General features: G+C 40.5%; 1 protein-coding gene across 7 annotated transcripts in view; it reads left to right on the forward strand.

Annotated features, from left to right (window-relative positions):
• Positions 1 to 26444, forward strand: part of WNK2 (WNK lysine deficient protein kinase 2) — a 191901-nt gene that overhangs the window by 147882 nt on the left and 17575 nt on the right. For 5 of the 7 annotated variants that reach the window (XM_034775135.1, XM_034775134.1, XM_034775131.1 and 2 more), the window contains 7 exons: positions 2978 to 3033; positions 3113 to 3795; positions 6667 to 6881; positions 9337 to 9552; positions 10455 to 10553; positions 17875 to 17919; positions 19268 to 19527. In XM_034775135.1, coding sequence (XP_034631026.1) covers positions 2978 to 3033; positions 3113 to 3795; positions 6667 to 6881; positions 9337 to 9552; positions 10455 to 10553; positions 17875 to 17919; positions 19268 to 19527 — 1574 coding nt within the window. Of the gene's footprint in view, positions 1 to 2977; positions 3034 to 3112; positions 3796 to 6666; positions 6882 to 9336; positions 9553 to 10454; positions 10554 to 17874; positions 17920 to 19267; positions 19528 to 26444 lie in introns of those variants that run through there. The other 2 variants (XM_034775137.1, XM_034775133.1) reach the window with 2 other exon arrangements.

Genomic DNA, 26444 nt, shown 5'->3' on the forward strand with positions numbered 1-26444 from the left:
GACATGGTGGCCTCAAAACGTACGGGCTCCAAGCCCTGTTGGACTAATTACCTTGAAAGATGGACACAGCTGGTCTGCCTGCTGTTCAGGTGAGTTCACTAGACTGAGCAGTGTGCCTTGCATCCTCCACTAGGATGCATAAGTCATGAGACATCAGGTTTAAGCTTCATCTCCTGGAGCAATCCATGAGGGTCTCCTCAGAACCTGAGGAGACCAGCTCCAGAGTTGGGCTAGCAACGAGCCAGTGTCATCCAGCACCCTGTCTAGCAGACTTATCACACCAAAGACCGCTGTGGAGAAGACAGTGCAGAGAAAAGACCTGGCACCAATACCAACANCACCAAAGACCGCTGTGGAGAAGACAGTGCAGAGAAAAGACCTGGCATCAATACCAACACCTCCAGATGGACTTGTTTGCCACAGAGGACCACACCAAATGTTCAAACTTCTGTTTCAGAGAGTGCATGAACCTGGGCTTGTTACCAGATGTCTTTCTCCTCCACTGGTCTTGAGCACTGCTATATGCCTTTCCACTGATTCCTAGATCAGGCAAGATGAGTCTATAATCACACTATTAGTCCTTTCCTGGCAGAGATAGTTTTGGCTATCAGACCTATTGCAGTTATCCAGGCAGTCTCCTATATGCCTCCCAGTCTTCGCAGACAGAGTATTTCAGAGCCAAGCTCAGATACTGCACCTGGTTGTTGCACCTGACGGCTTGGGGGTTGGCTGGTTGAACACTGCTGATAGAGATTGCTCCCTACAGATTCAGGAAATTCTTATACAGAGCAGGAAACCATCCACTAGGATGATCTCCCCTTCAGAAAGGAAGAGGTTCTCAATACAGGTAGCTCAGTGAGACCTAGAACGAGTAGACATTCTGATACCAAAGAGCCTAGACTATATGCTGTAGTTGAAACAGGCTGGATTGGTATTTAGCTCTCTCCAGGTCTGCCTTGTGGCAATGTAAGTGTGCCATGCTCCAGTACAATCATACTCTGTCTTCTCTTATCTAACGCTATCAAAATTTCTCAAGGGCCTCCTGCATATTTGCCCTTTGGTTAGCAACCCGACTCCCATGTGGTACCTCAACACTGTCCTCCTAAAACTCACAGAGCCTCCTTTTGAACCACTGTCAGCCTGCTCAGTACACCTCCTTACCATCAAGATGGATTTTCTGGTTGCTATCACCTTGGCACAGAGCGTTAGTGAGCTCCATGCCCTTGTAGCTCTTTACACATCCTTCCACAGGAAGAAGATGGTGTTGAGACCACACCTCATGTTCATCCCTAAGGTGGTTTCCAAATTCCACCTGAACCAATGAATCACCTTGCTGGCCTTTTCCCCAAAGTTGCACTCAATACCTGGAAAAAGAAGCTGCATACTTTAGATGTGTCTGGAGCTTTGTTCTGTTACTTTAACAAGACCAAGCCCTTTAGGCAGTCTCACCGCCTCTTTGTAACTATATCCAGCCCATTGAAATACCAAACCATCTTACCACGAACATCTCCAAATGCTCACAGTTGGCTGGTGAGCCTCTCCATTGGCGCACAAGCAGCGTCTTCCATCCACTTCAGGAATGTTCCAGCCTCTGAGATCATTCAACATGGAGCAACCCACTGACTCTTGTGAAACATTTACCCTTCAGGTGGCAGGCAAGTCAGATGTTCTTCAATTGCCGTTTGACTGATGCAGCTGTAACTCCTTGTTCCCACTGTCTGGGGGGATTCTGCTCACCAGTAGCCCACAGAGGGTTCCACACTGACATACGCAAAGAAAGACTGGTTACTTACCTTACAGTAGCCATGGTTCTTTGAGATGTTGGCACTATGGATCTGTGAATCCCACAATGCAGCCTTCATCTTAGCTTTTCAGAGTCCTCATGGTAACACAGCCCTTGAATTGTGAGGGAGCTGAGGAAGGGTCTATGCCCTTGCACAAGGAAGCACAGGGCACGTGCATGGCCCTGACAGACAGTGCCATTTTTAAAAAAAAACCTTCAGTTTCACATGCAGGAGGCATGTGTGCACCTTCAGTGGATTTACCCTGACTAACGCATCTCAAAGAACCCCATCGCTGTACAGTAAGTATCCCTTCCTAACTTAAATATTAAGGAGGCCTGATGCTATTCTTAGAATGCTGTCAATCATCAGAAATTTCATTTAAGTCACTGGAGTTGCCCCAGTCTAAAACCAGGAGGAGAGGGGAATTTTGCCCTAGGTTTTAATATGAATTTCATATGTCATAAAGAGATGCATATATTTCATGATTTCAGAACTGGGAAATGACATTCTTACCTTATGTTCACTCTGCATTCTTGAAAGATTTCCATTCATTGGTTAAACTTTGAAAAAGCATAATGGCCTGGAGGTTAAATTCTATTTTGTATGTCATCAAGAACATATTTTTCTTCTCATACATTGCTATTGCGGTCCAAATGACCATTATTTGAGTCTGTAGTTACCACCTTCAGCAACATGTTGTTCAAATTTGATCCGAGTGAAAGATATGAAAAAAAGACTCTCTGATTATGGTCAAATGCTGATTACCTTATGCACACTGCTCAATGACATGTTCAAACATCTATTTTTCTGTTGCAGACCTCAAAAGTACCTTTGTAACTTGAGCTCTGCATACAGTACACAATTAAATCTCCATCCGATTTTTGTCTTCAGAACTTTTTCAGACCTATCTTTATCTGGACTGCCCAGATCATTGCATTGAGTCTGAATTTCTACTAAGGGATATTTTATAGTACCTGCATTATGGCTTTTAAAGTATCTTAAGTAAATCTTGCATTTGATATCCTAATTATGGTCTAAATTATGTAGATTTGCTGGTGAATTATGCATTGTTCCAATGCAAATTTTATTTAATAATGGATATTGAACCTAGTGTTGCTTTTCCTTTTTTAGGCTAAAACCTTTCTGTCCAGACATGTAATCAGTACATTTTTTTTTCCCATTTTATGAAACAGGTTCAGCTGCAAACATTTCTTCAACTTCTGCTGTTACAACAAAAGGTCTTCTTCAGGTAATGTGAAACTATAAATAGTTGTATGCCTGTCTGCTACACTTACACTCAAAATTAATCTCCCTCATTCTTTTTCCAGGTTGCTCCTGCATCATCAACCATACCTGAACAAATGGAAACTTCTAAAAGGAATGAGCAGGCAAAGATCAAAATTTCATCTGCACCTACAGAGAACTTAATACAGACTTCTACAACAGATAGGGAGATAAATAACCTTCAAAGGAATGACTTTGTAGACCCTGGTTCCTATGGAAAACAGTCTGAAGTGCATGATAATAGTACACCAGCCAAAACTATTGGCAGGTTTTCAGTGATCAGTACCCACGATGAATTAACTTTAACATCGCCACATTGCTTAAGGTACTCTGCACCACCAGATGTTTATTTGGATGAGCTTCCCTCGAGCCCTGACCTGAAAACATCAGTACGGCGAGTGCAAACGGCATCTTTTCTTGATGTCCTTTCTGACCATGGTTCCAGTGATTCTGGTGACGAGTCTCTCCGAAGGAAGTCTGTTGCTGCTCCGCTGTCCCCGCAGAGCAGTAGTGCAGTCAATGACATCCCAAAAAAGTCAGCTTCTCTTCTGCAAAGATCTGGAAAGACTAGTTCACCAGGCCCTGATTCGCCTAATGGTCAGGGAACAAAAATCCCCACTATCAATATAACATCCTTCCACTCGCAGTCATCCTACATGAGCAGCGACAATGACTCGGAATTTGAAGATGCAGATATGAAGAAAGAACTGCAGAACCTGAGAGAGAAGTATGTTGGATTTTAAAACAATTCTGGATACTTGACACATGTTTAGACTACCTAAAAAGCATCTCCACACGTAGTAAAAAACAGTGTGTGTACAGCATCAATGAGGAAACTCATTCAGGAAAAAATACCACCCCTTCCTGCAAAATTCATACTGAACACAAATCACATGGTGGCAGTTACAGAACCCAAACTTTTCTTAATCATTCGTTTCTTTTTATTCACCTTTGCATTTCTTAGGCCTGGTCTACACTTAAAAAATAGATTGGCCTTGCTGCACATTTCAGGGCTGTGAAAAATGTTGTGCCCTGAGCACCATAGTTAGGTTGGCCTAACCCCGGTGTAGACACGGCTAGGTTGATGGAAGAATTCTTTTGTTGACCTAGCGACTCCCTCTCAGAGAGATGGGTTAACTACATTGATGGAAAACCCCATTCTGATGATGTAGGAAGTGTCTACACTGTAGTGGCAGAGCTGCAGCACCATAGATATGACCTTAGTTCCAGTTAGAAGTGAAAATACCAAAATACCTCAAAAGCCTATACATGTGTGTTCTGAGCCAGAGAGAACCAATTCACTGAGGGGTCCAGCCCCAATTTCCTAATCAAAGAACTCAGTTAACTTCAGGGCAGGAAATGTCCCTATGTTTGTTCAGCACCCAGCCCAGTGAGGCCCCAATCTGAGAGCTCTAGATGTTACTTCAATGCAAATAGAAGATAATCAGGAATAATCTGGTTATTTAGCTGGACCGTTTGAGATTTCCCCATCCGAAAAGCAACTATTTTTTGTTGCTAAAGCCCATTTACTAAAAGTTTGTTTTTATAATAACTACAACTTCTGATTTAATTGGAAGAAATAGTCATGATCCTGTCATAGAGGAGGGAGGAGTGTTTCTGAGCTGCAGGGTTTGGATCTGGATTCAAATTTACCTAAATTTTGGCAATGTCTGTAGCCAGGTTTGGATTTGGGTCTCTCCCTGAGCAAAATGTTTTTCTTTTTGTCAGGCACCTTCTTCTTCAGTCAGAGTCACCATTAATGGGATCCTCCTTTTTTAGTGTTCCTTAATTATCTCTGCTTGTTTTCTTTTCTAACTAGCTTTGAATGTCCCCTGCAAAATGAGTCTGCGGGAAGTGGCTTTTGTATCCTTTTTTGCTGCTTTATGAAATATTAAGACCTGAAAAGCTTTTTTTAATGAAATACATGTTAACAAAACAGACCACCAAGTTTTAAACAAGTGTAACCCCCCCCCCAAAAAAAACCCGAACTCCTGCACTCACATGCTAAGACATCAGTCTCTTGTGGTGTCATAAGCCTACTAGATATACAGTGGTCTGTAGAGCCCTCTAGCAAAACCACGGTAAACAAGACCTGATTTTTCTAATGTAAACACAAGCAGAAGATGACCTGTTTGGGGCGGGGGAGGAGTGTTAGGGTTGTGTATATCATAAGAAGCACAGGGGGTTATAAAAAATTGTGTTCTTTGCAGCTCACATCCTAAAGTAAAATAGAATTCACTCTCCTCATCCAAGCAGTTCGACGTATCCTTGTATAAAGTACTTCTTGCTATCAAAATGCATCTGGAATAGTGAATTAAATTACAATTAGCATCTCTTAGCATGCTGCTTATGGTGCTGTCTCCCAAAAGTAATTCCCACACTATAGAACATGATAGCATGTCACAGATAACATGACCTCTTCAGTGAGGTGGTTGCATGAGCAGTAAACTCCAGAAAGCCAGTTATTACTAAACTCGTCTTTTGAGCACCTTTCAGTTTATTCAAGGTGGAGAAGTGCTTCATACCTGCTATGCTGTGCAAAATGGGTGCCATTTCCCTCTGTGGCATTGTTCTCTTTTAAAAGTAAATGCAATAATCCCTAAAGGTGCTGGATTGAAAACCCTAAAGAATGAATTCTCCTGGTATGGGATAGGTAGTAGTAGTGCAGCCCTTTCCCCACATACCCTTTCCAGAGTGCCTCAGCCCTGGGTAATCTTTAGGGTTAGAGGCTAGTTCAGGCTTATTTCAATTCGATCATGATCTTTGGACTCCTTTTTAAGTAGATACCTATCCAGTAGGATCTGGTTGGAGACATCCAGCTCATCTCACACTCGACCCCTGAGCAGTCAAATGTTAACAGCCCAACTGCTGCCCTGGGTGTGAAGTGGTGAGCCTGAAATGAAACTCTGTCACATGGCTAGTCCTCAGACCTGTCCGTTTACTCACGATTCTTTTTCTCTAAGCATGTGATGAGAGAAAAATGGAAGCAGTGGTTCCCAATCTTACTGTAAAGTTAGAATTTAACTTGGAATATAAGGGTGCTATAGAAAACAATTCAATGTGTGTTCAAAAGGTATTTAGATACAATCTATCCTGCATTATAAGGAACGTGGCCATCCAGGTTCTTGTGTCACTGTTAATTTAAACGCTTGCTTTTGCTTTTCTTCGTGCAGCGCTTCTCCCGGTTAATTTAACTATACTTCTAGAGACAGCTTTTTTTTGGCACGGGTTTGAAGGGACAGAAGTACTGGAAACATTTGAGTTAAATTCAGATCTTGTATCCAAACCAATCACGTTCACTTTGGATTCTAAAAATCCTCTTTCTACAGGAGTCTCTGTATAACCTAATACTTGAAGAGCAAATTTAGAGCAGAGGATTGAAACTCATTTTCTTCATGTCTGTGCATACAGGATTAGATGTCTTTTCCTATATAGAGTGTTTACACATGTACACGCTCTTGGATGAGGAATAGCTTGCTGTATAACATGTTGTTGTTTCTTTGTAACTGTAAATGCCATCTGGGTCTGGCATTTTCTCAGACAAGTAGCTAGCATAATGTCCTTTTATTTTATTTTATTTTATTTTATTTTTTATTAGGCACATGAAAGAAATTGCTGAACTGCAGACTCAACAAAAGAATGAGATAGAGGCTTTGTTCGTCCGGCTGGGCAAACCATTGCCACCCAACGTGGGTTTTCTTCACTCAGCCCCACCAAGTGGCCGCCGGCGAAGAACCAGCAAAAATAAATTAAAAGCTGGGAAACTATTGAATCCTCTGGTTCAGCAGCTCAAAACTGCACCTTCCAACACAAGTAGGTCCCACTGTTTTAAAACCTTGTATCCCATTAAATATAAGGAGCGCCTTTATTTTATTTTCTGGCCCTGACCTGCTAGGTAATTATACTGAATTCGGGTGAAGGCAATGAAAAGTTAAATAATAATACATTTATTACAGTGATTGAAACATCATACTGTGGACAACTTTTAAGAGATCTTTCTGTGATCTCCTCTTATTGTAGCTGCCCTTTCTAATCCCCTGGCTTCCCTGCATTAACTGTAGTGCTTGGTTACATGAAAAGGTAATATTCTGCCAGCAATAATGCGCTAAGAAGAAAACAAAATAGCTGTAATGTGTGGTTACTTGGGTATAATCCACCACCACCCCCGCAGGATTCCAAAAAAAGCATTGTACATTTATATGGGTAAAAAACAACGCCCAGCATTAAAATAGGAAGAATTGAAAACAAACAAAGAAAAAATAATCAAGAGTTGTTGAGGTGATAAAAACCCTCATGCTTCAGGGCATAAGCTGACCTCTGACTCAGGTTTGGAAAGAAATGTTTTCCCTATTCACGAGCTGTTCCATAACCACCTAGTGCAGATTTCTTCCTCTGAAGCAGTTAGTATTTTCTGTGTAGGTATCGAGCACACTGTCAGTGCTTGACAAATAAAATAACAATGTCACAATTCAGTTTTAGTTTGGGATAGAACCTAAATCTATTTGTTTTCCCGTCTTTCTCCCTAAGGTAATTTATCCATGTTTGTATTCACTGTTTAGATACTGTTAGTCTGCATTGAGTGTATAGCATTTTGTGATTTTTCTTTTGTAAAAGATGCTCTATAAGATTGGATTGGACTTGCCAAAAAACAATTTAAAGCTGTGAGTGATGCCTTGCACTTCAGATAGGGTGTTGAGAGGTTTTCTAATACTTGTTAATATGGATGTGAAATCTGTGATCAGGATTGCATGACCAACAGCAGTCAGTCTTTGGCATTATCTGTTCGGAAAAGTAATAAAATAGTAATTGAGTAGGGGAACTTAGATAGGCAGTGCCCAATTCTCCCACTGCAGAATGCGAGTTATTCCTGCTGAACTTTGTTCATTTGAAGTTTGTGATGGCAGACTAGCTCTTCTTCTCTTAGTGGTGTACTTCAAATCCTATAGAGCTTCTTTCCATTGATTGCAGTTCTGTACCAATGTGAATGGCATTATGTCAGTTTTAATTAGACTTTTTTTTTCTTTTACAAAAAGACAGAATCTAAATTAAGATAGCAAAAGCAAGGACATTCAGAGTTAAGACTGACATGCCACAATCCACTTTATATCAGTCAGTGTCTCGAGCAAACTCCTCTTCTGTTTTAAACCTTCCCATTCTAGCGACTCCTTTGCTTATTTCTGGTGGATGCCTTACCTCCTCCTTCCTTCCAATATGGAGTTCCCTGTGATGGTATCTAACCCTTCTGTCCATCTGTTTTTGGTGTGTAGGCCATCTCCTGGCTGTCTCTACCCTTTCCCCTTCCTTCTGTGCCAACAACACCCCTCTCTCTGTCTTGGCCCACTCTGACCTCTCCCTTAACTTGGCTCACATCAGCATACCACCTCTCACTACCTGAATGTTTCAGAAAGTCAGAGCTTCTTTCTGCCTAAAATGTCTTGTCGCGTAATTCTGTCTCCACTATCACTCATCTTTAAGCTTCTCTGCTGCACACTTTCCCTCATGCCTTTCCCTTTCCAGTCATTCTCCCTTTTCCTGCTAAGCTGTAGGAAGCTGACCAGCTTCCCTGACTTTGAATAAATCCTTTATTTGTGCCTTAATCACTCTCCTTCATGACTATTGAAATTGTTGCTTCTTTGGCCCTCTTAAATCCTTTTGCAGCTTCAGGAGGTCTCTAATATTACTACTGACGTACTCTGATTATATCACTCCCATCCTCAGTCACCTTTGCTAGCTTCCATTCCATCTCCCAAGTGAATTTCAAAGTTCTTCTGGTATTAAAACCTGATATTTTTTCACAGTCCTGCCTTTCTAACTTTCTGTTCATCTCCCTTTGGTTCTCACTCACTCGTTCTCCACTTTTGTCCACTGCCTTTCACATTCCATAGTTGAGTGTAGAGTCTCACTAATCCCGCGGCATCTTTCTAGAATGTCTTCCATCTCCTATTGAGACACTTCTGCAACTCTCACCTTTTAGAACAATGCTTTTCTTGAGTTCACAACCATCTCTGAAAAGTGCACCAAGTACATTGCATAAAAATTAACCCTATTGGATGGGCTGGCTTTTCATCTTGCAGATGCTGGGCAGGTATGGGGGGGGTATGTAAATTCTTTTCAGATGCAGTTTTACCCATAAAGATGTATGTTTCTACCAGTTCTTCAGAATTTTATGTTGCTGCTCCTCTCAGTGGCAAACTACCAGTTACACAAGGTTGATTTTTCTGTAGTAGTTTCCTTATGGCGGCATTTGCAATTTTGTTTGTTTCTTTAGGTAATCTGTCAGATTGCAAAGAGTCTCTCCCCAAAGAAACAACTAAAACTCATTCTGGTTCAACTGAAGCAACAGCAGTAACTTCCTCCACATCAGCCACATTTGGAAATTCAGTTCAGACACAGCAACCCTGCTCAGTCAAGGCCTCTTTGTCTTCTGACATCTGCTCCGGCTTAGCCACCGAAGGAGGCAATGCGCATGGAAGTTCTGGCCAAGGTGATTTTATGTACCTACAGTTCAGCATGTCTTCCAGCACGTGCCAAAATTAGTACATACCACTTAAAATTTAAATGATTTAGGAGGAACTTTACTTTACTAATAATGTAGGCATGTAAGCCTTATAAATGCAAGTTACTGACTTACCTTTAAAAAATTAGGCATAGCAGAAGGTTAGGTGAGCAAAAATAAAGAGGAGACTTTCCAAAGCATAAAATAAATCAATACTGCAGAAGAATCCCTTGTTCTTAGGGAACAATATGCCTTTTCTTTTATGAACAGTAACTTATCCAGATTTAACCTTTTGTGGAATCTGACTTATTGAGATCTGGAAAAAAATGACAATAGACAGAAGACTAACTTTGTTTCCCCTGGTTCATACTATTTTCTCTTAACCCCTTGATACTGGTGGAACCAAAGCTCCCCATTATGAAGTACTAATTCATCTGGGTCAATACAAATATAATGATATGAGGGAAGCTAAGCTACCAGCATCAGAGGGGTTAATTCTTGCATGATTTTGGCATCATGTCTAAGGTATAGAGGTGTCAGTCAAGGCTTCATTATTATCCAGCAGATGCAACAGCTCTATAGCAGTGCACAGCTCCCTAAACTTTGACTGAATGTGTTGCCATATGTATTGAAAGTTATAATGATGATTAAAATACCTTGCTCAACATTGCACATCCTGCCAAACTAATCTACAGAATATCTATTCTCTTCTGCTGTTATTGCATCCTTTTGCATATGGTCAATTAACTTACTCCTCCTTGGCAAGGCTAAAATGGAGATGTGGATGATTAACTAACAAAGCTGATTTGACTGATGGTATAGGACATCTGATCGCAGTTATTTGTACTTTATAAGTGTCTTTGTTTTCTTCCCTTTATATTCATTTGCAGGCTGGACGGTTTTCCACCAAACGTCTGAGAGAGTGACCTATAAATCTAGTAGCAAACCTCGTACCAGATTCCTCAGTGGACCTGTGTCTTTGTCCATCTGTTTGTATTTGTTCTTTTGTATTTTATCACAACCCATCTTTCTTTTGTCTCCCTTTTTCCAAGCTCATCCTTTATATCTCTAATATGTTTGGCAGAATGCCTTTCCTTCTACACCATCTTTTCTTTCTTTCTTTTAAGTAATCATCATTGCACTCCTTAGTTTATTTTCATTTTTCATATGAAGGCTTTTGTGCACTGCTTTTGGCTCATGCCTGGGTACCAAAAGCATGTGTGGAAGATCTCATCATTTATTATATAGCCTTATGGTAAATTTTACCCTGGACGTATCAAAGCTTTTGTCCTTTATGTGATTTATGTTGAAGTAATATTTTTATTTGCAATGTGGCAAATATACATGTCTGCTGTCCCAGTTCCAGCGACAACAAAAAGAAATCCTACCTTCTGTAGACGAATGGTCTCTTTCACACATGTTTGGACTACGAAGACATGCATGTAGCAAGCTGATACAATACTAGAAGGTCACTGAAGGGTATAACTTCCATACAAGGGCTGTATTAAAACAATATACAGTACTGTTTATATCCACTCTTTTTTTCCCCTGCTCCTTGCATGTGGAAATGCTGAGATGACAGTGCTCCAGCTAGTTCTTTCAAAGTGTGTTTTCTAGGTGGTGTGTTTTTCCACATTAAGAGCTTTTAATTAGTTTAAGTGAGCTCTTGCTAATATAATCATTAGTAGTGGAAAGATCTGGGTACTCCAAATAAGAGTTCCATTTACCTTTTCGTATAAACTAATCTGGCTGGAGCACTTTACTCAGTTTATTTTCTTCTGACCTTATGTGACCTCAGAGATGAAGTCAATTAGCAGTTCATCAAAGCACAATAAGTAAAAACTTTATCAGACTTTCTTATGATACTTTGAAATGGATTGTCAGGATCCAGTACTTTTTTTATTTCAAATAACTGTGCACCAGCTCACGTATTTTATTTGCATGATCTCTAAAGTAATTGGCAGTTCAGCAAAACTTAATAGAACTTTTTCATTTTAAAATACAAACTTTTTTCACCAAACAAATATGCTGCTTTTTGGACAAACAGATTTTGCTTGTACAATAAAGATATGTTGTACTGATCAGGTACTATAGGCCACTTACATATAATGTTAGTAAGGCTAATGTTCTTGAAGAAATATTCAGTCAACTCAATGTTCATTTGCATTGATATCGAACTTTCCCCATTGTAGTTATACATTGCTCATCATTATCCAGGTAATGCAGATCAAAGGCACAAGACCACTCAAATACATTTTTCCAATTTTCTAAGGAAACCATATGTTTCAAATAGATTTTTTTTTTCATTTATTTTGAGATCCCCAGAACTCTACTCATCCAAGTTGGTGAAAAGTGATGTTTACCTCTCAGCCTATGGTATGCAAGGTTTTAACAATCATTGATGTTCCAAGATACTCTGAATAGAGGGACTTTTATCCTAAGAACCTGAGGAATTCTCCGTATACTGTTTTTTTCCATCCAGCAGTAGTATAATGGACATGGCTGTGGCCTTATCTGCACAAGTAATTCCCAGAAATGGTTTAATTGTTCTATCGCAGGTTTGCTATTCAATATGCTGCAAAAATAGTGGGGAGAATTTCTACCTAAACCAAAAAAAAAACCAATCTTGTTTTTAATTTCTTTGGGCATATGGCAGCCATGGCTCAAGTTGATAGAGAAAACATGTCAGTACTTAATTATTTTAAGTTTCCCAATGCCTAAATAACGAATTGCTTGGGTGGATGAACCTTCTGTTTCTCAGTCCACATGGTCTGTTCTGTGTCTCGTTGTTTGAAGTGTATTGAGACGAGCTGTTACTACCCCATCTCTGAATCGTACTAGGTGAGGGCAGCGTTCCAAACACTTAGCACAAATACATCCATCAAGAACCATTCCAGTTCAGAAAACAGACCTTTTATTTTTAAATTTTAGAAATGATCTCTCACTAGAGCTGTTCCACAGACTCCCACAGTTGAAGCTGTCTAAACTTTCTGCTGCCCTGAATTTTTCAGTTTCTTTTCTTTTAAATCATTCTTCTGGTGAGTCTAGCAGGTCAGTAGCAGAAAACCATGTTATTAAGTGTGCAAGATCAATTTGGATCTAGTCCTGAACCGCCAGCAGGAGGGGAGATTGCTGTGCACTCAATCCATGAGAGGAAAGGACATTTCTCTAGTGGCTCCATATAGTCCTTATTCCCATGACAAGGAAACTGCCTCTTCTTGGTCTAAAAGACACTTTCAGGCCTTTCAGTTTGAGTTGGTCCAGTAGACAAATTACAAAGGTTTGGGCCGAATTCTAAATGTGCTGTACGTATGCATTTCTGTTGTATGCTTGTGGGAGGATAGTGAGATCAGAATCTGGCCTTTGAGTGGAACAATTTGCTGCAGCTTTTGGGTGTAAATCTTACAGTTCAGACCCTATCTTTTTTAAACAAAAGTAAGCTCAAGTCAGGATTCCATTGATATGCAGAAGCAATCTTTACTGAAAATATATAACCCCTTTCATCAATTTCCTAGTATACCTTTTGGTTTTAGAATTTACTGACAAGAACAGACATGTATCAGAGGGATAGCCGTGTTAGTCTGGATCTGTAAAAAGCAACAGAGGGTCCTGTGGCAACTTTAAGACTAACAGATGTATTGGAGCATAAGCTTTTGTGGGTGAATGCCCACTTCGTCAGATGCATTAAAGCTTATGCTCCAATACATCTGTTAGTCTTAAAGTTGCCACAGGACCCTCTGTTGCTAAGAACAGACATGTATGTCAGGAAACTACTGTGAGTACTCTGGCATATTTAACTCTTCAACATTTTCCCTCCAGGTTAGAAATTGGTACATTGACCCTTGCCTGCTAGTGTTTAGGTATGGAACACTTATAAGATTCCCACTCTTCACTCATAATTGCTAAATAATTTAGTAACATGGATGGTCTGTGTATAAGAAAAGATTATTTCAGCTGGAGAAAGAAGTTGTGTTACGGATTAGAAAGGAATCTATTTAGCAACTGTATTTCATAAAATGGCTAATGTTAACTGAGTTCATGCTTTGTGGTTTATTAAATCATTTGTGTCACTGCCAGTATATAGCATACCTTAATTGTTTATACTAAAAAGAAAAGTCACATGTTAAGAATTTATATTTTTATAGCACTAGTTAAAATCCGTCATAATCAGGACTCTTTAAAACAACTTTGGCCCATCCCAGTAGACAAAATAACCACAGAAGGTCAAAAGGAATTTCCATTTTACTTCACCAGGCAGACAGCTAATGGAGAGTCCTGTTCTGCAAGGCTCTGAGTGCTTGTTGCACAATATTGAACACACACGCCTGCCTACCCTCCCATTGACTTAATTAAGAGTTTGGAGCTCTAAGCACCTTGCAGGATCATGCCCTTAGATTACGTCAGTGCAACTTTCTTCTACAAACAAGCCCTTGTGCACGGGCTTGTTCTGTGGATTCAATTAGCTAAGCATTTGTCACTGCTATGTCTATGCTTAAGGGCTTGTCTACACTACCGGCTGGATCAACAGGCAGTGATCGATGCAGCGGGGGGTCGATTTATCGTGTCTAGTATAGATGCAATAAATCGACCGCCTGTCGGTCTAGTGTCAACTCCGGTACTCCACCTCAGTGAAAAGCGCAAGGGGAATCAATGGGAGAGCGTCTCCCGTCAACACACCGCAGTGAAAACACCGCTGTAAGTAGATCTAAGTATGTTGACGTAGCTGAAGTTGCGTAACTTAGATCGATCTCCCCCCCGTAGTGTAGACCAGCACTTAGAGTTGTTACTACTTATACTTCAGATCTACAAATTTCTGCCCCCAATCCTGCAATTTACCTATGGGTGGAGGTCTGTACCCTCACAGAGCCCCCACTGAAGTTAATGGGGTTCTGTGCAGGCATAGCGATCTGCTTCCATAAAGTAAATTGCTGGATCAAGGCCAATTAGAATGAAACTCCCTGTCCCCGCTATTTAATGATAGACAATGATACTTCAAGACAATTGACCAATACGGCCAAATGGCCACTTATTTTTGGTACCTTCATTTTTGGATCTCTAACTTCTGAGGAAACTTGGACCAGATTTTCAGAAATGCTGAGAATCCATAACTTCAGTTGAGGCCAGAAGCAGTTCTGGGAGCTCAACAGTTCTGAAAATCAGGCACTAAGTGTCTCAACGGGGGCACCCAAAATCAAGGGCTGCTTTTGAAAATTGTGGCTAATTATTTCCCTCCATTTTTCTTCCTCCTCCACTGTTTACATGACCCCAAAGCCTGAACACTTCCACAGTGTCTTTCCCAGACCGCTTTTTGATCTGTTAACTTTGTTCAATGTTGGATCTTTCTTTGCATTTCTAATAGAATAGGATGTTTTTGGCATAATCAGTGTCAGAGCAGTTCCAGAATTATTGTTAACCTGTGCTCCCTCTGGTGGTTATATATAGGTTTGGAAGGATTCAATTTTTATCGGTAAATGTCAGTTCATGTCGATTTTCACTGTACATATGCAAACTGATGAGAAAATATTTCCATCGATGATGATCAAAATTTACAGATGGGCAAAGTAAGACAAACGTTGCTTTTTAACTGATTAGCGTTTGGTTTAAGGCTATTTGTTTTGTTTATTTTGACATACGATGTTGACAGCTTATGTTTTCATGGTTATAAAGCTTAAACTTTTTGAATCTCAACATTTACTGTCATTAAATAATTGTCTGACCATGCCGCCCCTGAATTTTTGACCCTCCACAATTTCCCACAGCTGCACAATTTTAAATTGATGAAAATATAAAAAATGCTTAAAAATAACCATTGACATTATTTGTCAAATTATTTTTTAAAAAATCCAATTCTGCCAAGCCTACTTATGTACCACGAGAATCAGACATTCAATGAAAGATCTTGCATAGACTTTGGGAAGGGTTTTCAAAAGCGCCATTGGAGCGTGTGCTCTTAAATTTGGCACTTTTATGAATTCCTCCCAAAATGTTTTTTCTCAAGTGTCTATATAGCAATGAATTAAAATACTTGAGCATCTGATGGAAAATGGTCCAACAGTTAATAAAAATTTGAGAAGTTTGATTTTTTTTTTTTTTTTAAGCTTACAGGCTTCTTGGTAACTGTTGATGAACGAGTAGGACAGTAGACTTTGTGGGTCCTGGAAAATATGGTAGCTGCCTAATTTCTCAGTGATATCTAAAATCTGAGGGACTCCCTTCCACTTTACTGTTACCACCCTAGGGCAGGGCAGACTTCAAATCTTAATTACTTGCAACCTGTGCATAGCTTTCCATCTCCTATAATCCTTTGCGTTTATTTTATCACTTCTGAAACAAATAGGATTTACCTTTATAAATAAAGTGCCTGAATTTATGTTCAGCAGCTGTAGCTATTACCTGAAGGTATTTTAAAAATAAACATATCAGACTGTTTCAGTGCTCTGCTTCAGGTGTTATCTCAGTCAAGGTCATATTTCCCATCTTCCAAGCAATGTTCTGCAGAGGTATTGTTTGAAAAAGTAAGCGCTATTTTTGGTGAGTCGCTTGCCTAATGGTTTTTGTTTAATAGGTTCCTTTCTTATAGACCCTTACATGGCTGAGTAACTTTACACACTAATCATACCATTAAACTCCGTGAGCCTACTCACCCCTGCCTAGCCACTCATATGCTGAAGTGCTTATAGCTTTGGGGCCCTAGTTGACATGGTGAAAAGTTTGTGTGTTTGTTTTGCAGGGTGTTTTTAAACTTAGTGATCTGAGCGTGTGCAGTAATCTGCTGCCTGCTTTTATATTTTCCAGGCACTAATACAAAAGTTCTTTTCACTGTGTACGTTAGCTGATGGAGCCAAGTGCATTCTGCAGTATTGCAAGATAGTTAGCAAAATGACAACCTAAGTTTAGTCCCACTGAGACATTTGCAATAAGGGCTGTGACTGTAGGGTGGGGAAAGGCAGGGTAAGGTATGTCGGAGGTGTTGAAGAGCAAAGGGACAAAAAAAATTAATCAAATGCAAACCAAACTCAGTTTCAGTTATTATTGTGTGTGCTTGTATCTGCCTTCTAAATGTAAAGAGCTGAGTACTGAAATACTGGGATTTGCTTACGTACAAATCAAGCATGACACTACCTCAGTAATGTCCTTCTGTTTATTTACAGGGTGAACAGCATCACTCAGCTGTGTGTAGAGAATAAAAATAATCTCTTTCAGATCCCTTTTTCCCTTGTGCCACCCAAGCCAAAACAGTTTCTCTTTTTTCTTTTTCCTCTCATTCTAACTCTGAATTGTCTCCCTTCTCTCTGCTTCTAAGACTCATTCAGAGTCCCCATTAAACTTGGAACCAAGCCCCCTGAGCTTAAACCTGGCTCTCTTCCATAGTACCATAGTGTGTTGGTGCCATGCTGGTAGGCAGGGGAACCACACTCTCTTGGGTTCTGCGGTGCCCTCTGATTTGCTGATATGTTGAAGTGTGCCTAGACACCCCTGCCCATACCATCATGAGACTTTCTTCTCACCAAAGTCCAAAATATCTTTCAGAAAATTTGATATTCTGATAGGGAATGATGGTCCTGCCAGGCAAGACCTTGCACTCAGACGGTAATCTGGACGTCTGGCATCGTAAGAGCATATATTCTGCTGAACTTGTAAAATAATGATGGAGAATGTAACAATAAGGCAATACTGAAAAATACACCGTATGGTTAAAAATGAGACCTCTGTTGCTGGTGCCTGGATTGTCTTTGTGCACCTTGGAAAGACATGAAAGGGAAACTAGTTTGTGGCTTTTTTTAGTTCAGAATTTTGCATTTAGACACACATCTTATTACAGAAGCAGTTAAAAAATTGGCCTCAGACCTGCAGAACAATCTATCTTTTTGGACTGGTAAAACAAGACGTTTGGGGTTGTTTTACAGTTAGTCTTTGCAGCCAGACTAGCTTTACTTGTTACTGAAATCATTTTTGGCATCCTATCATGAACTGAATTAACATCATTTCCTGCAGAAATAGAGTAGGAATCAAAAAAGGTCTATTTGGAAGCCAAGGTGATTTTAAAAAAAAATCTTCAAGTTTACTGAATCTTGTTCTTGGCACACAGTTATATCCTTTAAAGCTTTTGTATGGTTGCACATTAACATAGGTTTGGGCTGTCCAATTATTTAGATTTCCTTTACTCACCTGAACTGCTGACTTTCTGTCTGCTCCTCCTTGCATAATGACTACTTTTTGATTGCCTAAAAGTACAGAAGCTTGTCCATCAGACCTGTTGTGTTTAGTCTTGCCTAACTCTGTGTGTCTTTGTATTGTTCTACCTTGTAGGGTCCACCCTGAAACGACTATGTCTAGGCAAAGATCACAGTAGTAGTAACTATCCCATTTTTGTTTCTCAGTATTTCCTTCATAGCATGGGATGTTTTATTTATTTTTGACTAAAATCTAGTTGTTTACTTAATAGCAGCTGTTGTACCTTTGCTGACTTTAAATTAGGCTGCATATGAATTGTGAGCAGGTATCTCTTTAGTTACAGTGCATGTCCTGTGACGCTTTGGGAAGCTTGCATGCTGCAAGATCATTGTGATTTTTCTGTGTGGGGGATGTGAGAGAGTGCTTGTGTCTAATCTTCTATGTACAGTTTTTATAAAACTGCCATTTTGCTGCTGGCTGAACCTATAGCTTGACGCGACCTCATTCCTGTTGAGATGCATGAAATATTGAACACTATTTGAAGAGCTTTATCTTCAAAATACATATCTTCTCCCTGGTCCCTTTCCCAAAACAATGAGAGTAGGAGTCACATAGAAGCCACACCAGAGGTTGAATGCATGATCATTTAAAAGAGGATGCAGGTATTTTATGTGACTAGAGGAACATTAGTAGGTTTACTCCCAATGCACTTTATTGGCTGGAAAATTCATGTTAGCAGAAAAAGAAGACTCTGTGTTGATGTTTATAAATAAATCATTTCACTCCAATTCACTGAACTTTTTGCTTGAAGAGATGGTCTTTGCTTAAAATTATATTTTGAATATATCCAAGTGTATTTGTTAAAACTGTTTCACTTAATCTTTTCCCTGGAAATTGAAATCCGCACCTTTCGTCACTTCCCGTTCGGTGCTAATTTTGACATAGTACTAAATTGCCAGGAAGTGGAGCTCCAGCACAGACATGGGACAAATATTTCCATAACTCTGCATGAGAGAGAAAGAGAGAGTGGAAGCTTCTGTAGCCTTTGAAGCATCACCAACTCAACAGTGTTCTCTCCTAACACTAGAAACCTACATTATACTTTCTAAGCTTATTTTTCTTGTGTGAACTCGCATAAATATTAACAGAAGTGCATATCATCTGTGCATTTCATTTCGATCTAGTAAAATCCTGATTCACAGAAGCTAATAGTAGCTGCATCAAATTGTATTCCAGTGGTAATAATCTGTGGAGATACTTTTATAAGTGGTGTTACATCAACACTCCTAAATAACTTGGTCCAGGGGGAAAGTACTGCTGGGGCATAGATGATGCACAGTAACATAACTATCAGTGTGGGTACAGGGACCATTTTTTGAAGCAAAGATGTTCTTTAGAAAAGGATGAGGACATTAAAGGACAAAAAATACCAACTTTTGAATCCTAGTGCGGGAGAAACATAAATCAAGCAGCAAAGTGGTGCACTAACAATGATGTAGCTGACCTTTCTCTGTGTGTGACTTTCTAGGATCATCTACAAACAGTCTTGTAACGTGTCCTGAGCCTCTACCACCACCAACTCTGCAGGTCCAGGTGCAAGCGAACAACAGTAACAACAAGAAAGGAACATTCACAGATGATCTTCACAAACTGGTGGATCAGTGGACAAGCAAAACTGTTGGCGCGGCACAGTCAAAACCTTCTTTAAACCAACTGAAGCAGAACCAAAAAAGGCAAGACATGGAGCCAAAGGCTAATCCCATGCAGGCACAGAATGAGACATGTGGAGTAAGTGGCGCTCCTTGAAGAACATACATTTTGCCATGTATCTGACAGCCATTGCAGAACTCATATGAGGAGGAGGACATAAATTAAAATATACTGCAATGTCCATTTCACTTCACTAAGTACTAAAATAGCTTACGTTTTTTGGTCTTCTGGAGTTAATTTTGGCAACCTATGGGCCAATATATATTTTTAAAATTAAGAACTGCTAATTAATAGAGTTGATAAACAGCAACACGCTGACTGGTGATCCATACGTTGCTTGACTTAAACAAGGTTTTACTTTTGCTAAAATCCCTCTCCTTTTTTAATGTTAATCTTCCTCATATAGAATGGTTGCTGGACTAGTGGCTTGGAGGTAGTATGTTGTGGGCTCTTGTTCTGCCAGACTCTTTGTGAATACTCTGTCTTGAAGAGGCGATGGGTGTCAACTGGGTAGTTAGCTTGCCCTTGCTGGTTGAGCAGTGCCGTATTAGTCACATCTACCTTACAGACACTTTTAAAAAGTCACTAAGGTGACCCTGAATACAGTGAGGAGTGGAAACACTAGCATCTCCTACCCACCACTCCTCTGTTCAGTGGCACAGCTGAATATCCTGAGATGTGCATGCATCTGTGTGCACGCACACACACTTGACTTCATGGCTGAGCTGACGGTGTTGAGAATAAGAGCTTATGCCAAATCTCTGCAGGCACAGAAACAAAGGAGAGAGACAAACAATGAATCCCAGTTACACCTCACATAAGCCCCACAATTCTTCCTGCCCTACAGTGTCTTCTTCTGGACTTAATGACTCCTTGCCCGGTCGTTTTTTTGGCCTTGTTTCATTTTTCAGGAGGCTGAAAATTGAGTCTAGAAGAAATAAAATAGCAATAAAGATGAGGGGGGGGAAAAAACACTGTGACAATTGTACAACGATCTTTTCCAATCAAAATAACTAAACGTTGATGGGGAAACATTGCTTTTTTTAACATAAACAAATCTCCAAGCAAACAAACAATAAAAAAAAAAAAAACTAGAAAAACACTATTTTTAAAAAAATGTGCATTGCAGTCATGGTGGGAGATTCACCCCCATTGAATTAGGTGCTGCAAACACATGCTTAGGAGCTTGCTGACTTCCCTTCCTGGGACACAGTGAAAATGGGTATCACTGCAACATGACGGCAGATTTAATGGGGAAAACAAACGTACAGTACAGTGAAACTGGTTAAAAGGTAACTTTTCTATTGAGGGGCCAGAGCTTAACGCGGGGGGGGGGTCATAACCCCTCTCTACTTAATGATGATGCAGTTTTGTTGCCCAGAGACGTAATAAATGAGCACATTGTTTCACAACAATACCATATCTGTCTGTAGAAGCGTACTTTTGCTTGGTCAGTTCTTGGATGGGAGATCCCCAAAGGTGCCTCAGAAAGTGATTTGGGGGATACAATAGCTGTCATTCTGCCCATTCCTAACCTACACACCATGACAGCGGTTTGGCAGTTGGAAAGCCGCCTTTGCTAAGACTTCAGCACAAGTTAGAGCTATTAGTCCAGGCCTCCTGCCCAAGTTCCAGTTTGGGTAATGACAGTGTATTTTGCCTAACTCTCTTTGTAATAGCCATTGAGCAGTTGTCTTTATTTCCTATCCTAAACAGTTCAGTGATGTATGCAGTGCTTAACAGCTCCCATAGTCCATCCCGGGTGTGGCAGAATATTGTGGGGGAGGGGAGATGGAGGGAGATATTCCACATATACTCTGCAAAGTGTTTGGGGATATATTTCACCCTACAGTAAGGTTATTGTCCCAGGAAGTAACAGAGATGGTTGAGTTTTTAGAAGAAACGACTTACAAGGAAAGGTTAAAATCCAAACACCCAGGACCCCATATGCCACTGTACTGATATACAGGAGCTGTAAAAGCCCCACTGCTGACGACCAGGATGATTTCTCCAGTGCGAGCAGCCCTGTGCACTCAGCCTGGCAGGGACCACGCTGGAGGCAGGGCCAGGGCAGGTGGCGAGTCCCCACAGCACTACAGGGATTTCTGGATGTTGCAGCTGCAGAGCAGGCCACAGGCAGCCCTGGGACACTATCATTAATGAGAGCATCCTTTGATCACTCTGGTTTACACTGGAGCCCACACTGGCCTCTAGAGCAGCCCTGAATCCTGTGGGTGCAAAGGTAGTTCACAGCCACCTTACCCCCACTTACCCTTGGTTCTGCCCTTCTGGCCTATGCCAGTTGAGAGGCACAACTCAGAACTCCAGCCCTTGCTTGCAAAACCAGGGCGACAGATGTGATTTAAGGGGGAGATTTCCAGTGGCACTGGGCATTAAAATCTTCCCTGAGTCTACAGATGTTTGGATGGATTTGAAATTAAGGGAGACAAAAATGGTTTATGATGATCACAGAGGAATAACCAGAAGAAATGGGATGAAGCTGAGCCAAGAAACACTTAACTTGGACAACAGGAAAAATTGCCCACTGGTGTCACAGTAGTAAGTGGGAGCAGGAAGTTGATTACACTTCTGTGTATGGCACTGGGGAGTCCAATCCTGGAATAGTGTGTCCAGACCTGCTGTTGGTATTTTAAAAAAAGGATGCTGGGAAATTGGAGAGAATGCAGTAAAGAGCCCCAAAAATTATGAGGGCTGGTGGAGAAAACGTTGTATAGGGAGAGACTTAAAAACTCTATCTATTTAGCTTACCAAAAAGAAGATTGAGAATTGACTTGATTACAGTGGCTAAGTACCTTCACTGGGAGAAAATATAAAGTGCTAAATGGATCTTTAACCTAGCAGAGAAAAGTATAACAAGAACCCCGGGCTGGGAATTCAATCCAAATAAATTCGTATTAGAAGGAGGCTCATGTTTTGAAGAGTGAGGATTATTAACCATTGGAACAAACTCGCAAGGGAACTACATCTCTTGACATCCTCCATTCAAGACTGAATGCCTTTCTTGCTTTAATCAAACACAAGTCATTTGGCTCAATGCATGGATAAATGGGTGAAATTCCCTAGCCTGTGATATACAGGAGATTGACTAGATGATCCAATGGCCCCTTCTGGCTTTAAAATATATAACTCCGTATCAAATCTCTTACCGAAAAAAAAAATAATAAGAGGACCAAAAAAAAAAGGCACCATGGCTAAACAACAGAGTAAAAAAGGCTGTTGGAAGCAAAAAGACATCTTTTAAAAATTGGAAGTCAAATCCTACAAAGGAGACTAGACAGGAGCATAAACTCTGGCAAGTCAAGTGTAAAAGTGCAATTAGTCAGGCCAAAAAAGAATTTGATGAGCAACTAGCAAAAGACTCCAAAACTAACCATAAAACATTAAGTACATCAGAAGCAGAAACCTTGCCAAAAATCAGTGGGGCCACTGGACGATCGAGGTTCTAAAGGAGCACTCAAGGAAGACCAAGCCATTGCAGAGAAGCTAGATGAATTCTGTGCATCAGTCTTCGATGCAGAGGACATCAGTGAGATTCCCACCCTGAGCCATTCTTTTTAGGTGACAAATCTGAGAAACAGTCCCCGATTGAAGTGTCCGTAGAGGAGATTTGGGAACAAATTGATACATTAAACAGTAATAAGTCACCAGGACCAGATGGTATTCACCCAAGAGTTCTGAAGAACTCAAATATGAAATTGCAGAACTACTAGCTGTGGTATGTAACCCATCACTTAAATCAGCCTCTGTACCAGATGACTGGAGGATAGCTAATGTGACACCAATTTTTTTTAAAAGGTTCCAGAGGGGATTCTGGCAACTACAGGCCAGTAAGCGTAACTTCATTACCAGGCAAATTGGTTGACACTATAGTGAAGAACAGAATTATAAGACACATAGATGAACATGATTAGTTAGGAAAGAGTCAACACAGCATTTGTAAAGGGAAATCTTGTCTCACCAATCTATTAAAATTCGTTGAGGGGGTCAACAAACACGTGGTCAAGGGTGATCCAGTGGAAATAGTGTACCTGGACTTTCAGAAAGCCTTTGACAAGGCTCCTCACCAAAGGCTCTTAAGCAAACTAAGCAGTCATAGGATAAGGGGGAAGGTCCTCTCATGGATCCAGAACTAGTTAAAAGACAGGAAACAAAGAGTAGGAGTAAATGGTCAATTTTCACATTGAAGAGAGGTATATAGCGGTGTCCCTCAAGGATTTGTACTGGGACCAGCACTGTTCAACATATTCATAAATGATCTGAAAAAAAGGTGTAAACAGTGAGGTGGCAAAGTTTTCAGATGATACAAAATTACTCAAGATAGCAGACTGAAGAACTCCAAAAGTCTCTCACAAAACTGGGTGATTGGGCAACAAAATGGCAGATGAAATTCAATGCAAAGTAATGCACATTGGAAAACATAATCCCAACTATACATAAAAATGATGGGGTCTAAATTAGCTGTTACCACTCAAGAAAGAGATCTTGGAGTCACTGGATAGTTTTCTAAAAACATCTGTTCAATGTGCAATGGCAGTCAAAAACGCTAGCAGAATGTTAGGAAGCAATAGGAAACATAAGAGAAAATATCATAATGCTACAATATAAAGCCATGGTACACCCACACCTTGAATATTGCATGCAGTTCTGGCCATCTCATCTCAAAAAAGATATATTAGAAACAGAAACAGTAAACAGAAGGACCACATAAATGATTAAGGATATGAAACAACTTCCATATGAGGAGAGATTAAAAAAACTGGAATGTTCTGCTTGGAAAAGAGATGACTAAGGGGGGATAGGATAGAGGTCTATAAACTCATGAATAGTGTGGAGAAAATGAATAAGGAAGTGTTACTTACACCTTCACATAACACAAGATGCAGTGGTCACCCAATGAACTTAATAGGCAGCACGTTTAAAACAAGCAAAAGGAAGTACTTCACACAACGTACAGTCAACCTGTGGAACTCATTCATTGCCAGGGGATGTTGTGAAAGCCAAAAATATAACTGGGTTCAAAAAAGAATTAGATATGTTTATGGAGGACAGGTCCATCAATGGCTATTAGCCAAGATGGTCAGAGATGCAACCCCATTACAGGGGTGTCCCTAACCCTCTGACTGCCAGATGCTGAGACTGGAGAACAGGGGGTGGATCTCTTGATTATTGCCTGTTCATTCCCTCTGAAGCATCTGGCACTGACCACCGTCAGAGACAGGATACTGGGCTAGATGGGCTATTGGTCTGACCCAGTATGGCCATTTTTAGGTTCTAAAGACGTCTGTGGCAGTCCTACCACCGGAGTCAGTCTAGTATTTTTTTAACTAGGCAAAGCAATCGTGATGTATCATTGACAAACTTGCATTGGCAGAGGATAGACTAAATGGGCTGGAAAGTCTCTTCCATCTAAATCTGTACATCTTCATTGTGCCTGTTTTCTATTCAGAACCTCCATTAATATTAATAGGCATTGCACACATGAACCCAGAGCTCAGCCTATAACACGGTCAGCAAACTCTGTATTTTTTCTGAGAGAACATTTCTGTTGCCCTTAAGGTCCTTTTATTGCTGTAGGCAAATTGTTTGCTGTGTGAGTGCAAGATATTACAGGTAACTTTTTAAAGTGGGAGCTGCTCTTTTAAGGGGAAGTCAACTAACAGCTCTTTGAAATGTTGGTGGATGTGCTTGACCAATTGCATACAGACGTATAGTGTTTTTCTCATTCTTAATTTCCCTCTCTCCATAGTTGGAAGCATAGTAGGCAATGCATGAGACGGGGCTGGCAAAGGAGGACTTTAACTTTCCCTTCCAAGGGGGAAAAGGGAACAGCTTTCTCTTTTGTTCCCGTTGAAATGAGAATTCCTACAGTAAACCACACCATGTTGCCTGGCTCTTTGAGCATGAAATATAGTCACTACCCTTTACCTTCTTTGAAAAAATACCTTCCAGTTTTCAGTAGTGTTATGGAACACTCAAACACCGGTAGAGTGTCTTCATCTGAGCTTTCATGTGACTTATTCCCTTTCAGATAGGAAATATGCATGAAAACGTATCATCCAACAGTATATGTAGAAATGTAAAGGGAGATAATTAGTAGGTATTGATGTCAAACCACCTAATAAGAAAATCTTCACTACTGCTAATCCATGCTGGACAAGTACTGAAATAACCAACTCTTATAGGTAGTTGTGGGCACCACAAAAACATAGGAAATGCAGAAAGTAACATAAAAACTGCCTTATGTATAAAGTGCATTGAATGTTCTTTGGATAAACGTATTACCTGAAGATGACAGGGAAACCAAGGGATTCACTAACTAGGGGCTTTCCTTCCTGCCACTACGTGAGCTCTAAATGGCTATAAAAGAAACAACTGCAAAGGAAAGCTGTGAGCAGAAAAAAATGTTTTGAGTCGGTGATGTGATTGCTCTATAAAAGGTGCAGCCTCATTTCCGTCACTGACATGGGATGTGTCATAAAGCTGGTCTGTTACCAAAACTTCATACATCTGTTTGAGCTTTGTTTTAGCTAGTCGACTGTTTAGGAAGCAAGAATTCTGAAGTAGGCATAGGGGCAAGGACAGGGAAGGGAGATTGTCAGCACTTGTTTTGCTGTGTTCCATATCGGTTGGCTTGGAAGAATAATGGAACTGTAATTAAATCTGTGCTTGAACAGAATCCACTACTCACTATCGTCCCCCGTCTGTCCGACTGGCTTTCCCTACATCTCGCTTGGCTAGATGCCAAGTAAGTGGGCATTGACAGGACCATCTGATGCCAGTTCTCAATTGTTTCTTACCCCTTGGTATTTTGATCTCTTGTCCAATGACAGGAGGAAAGAGGACTCTGTTCCACTCATCTTAGCCACCAGCACTAGCTGTATCCTGTTTGGTGGTGGTTATACTAGATTATTACTGTTAATAGTATTGTAGCTATGACAGCGATCATACTCACCCCACCAAGTTGGGTTGAAGTA

This window comes from Trachemys scripta, chromosome 7 (genome assembly GCF_013100865.1).
Source record: "Trachemys scripta elegans isolate TJP31775 chromosome 7, CAS_Tse_1.0, whole genome shotgun sequence".
Classification (NCBI taxonomy): domain Eukaryota; kingdom Metazoa; phylum Chordata; order Testudines; family Emydidae; genus Trachemys; species Trachemys scripta.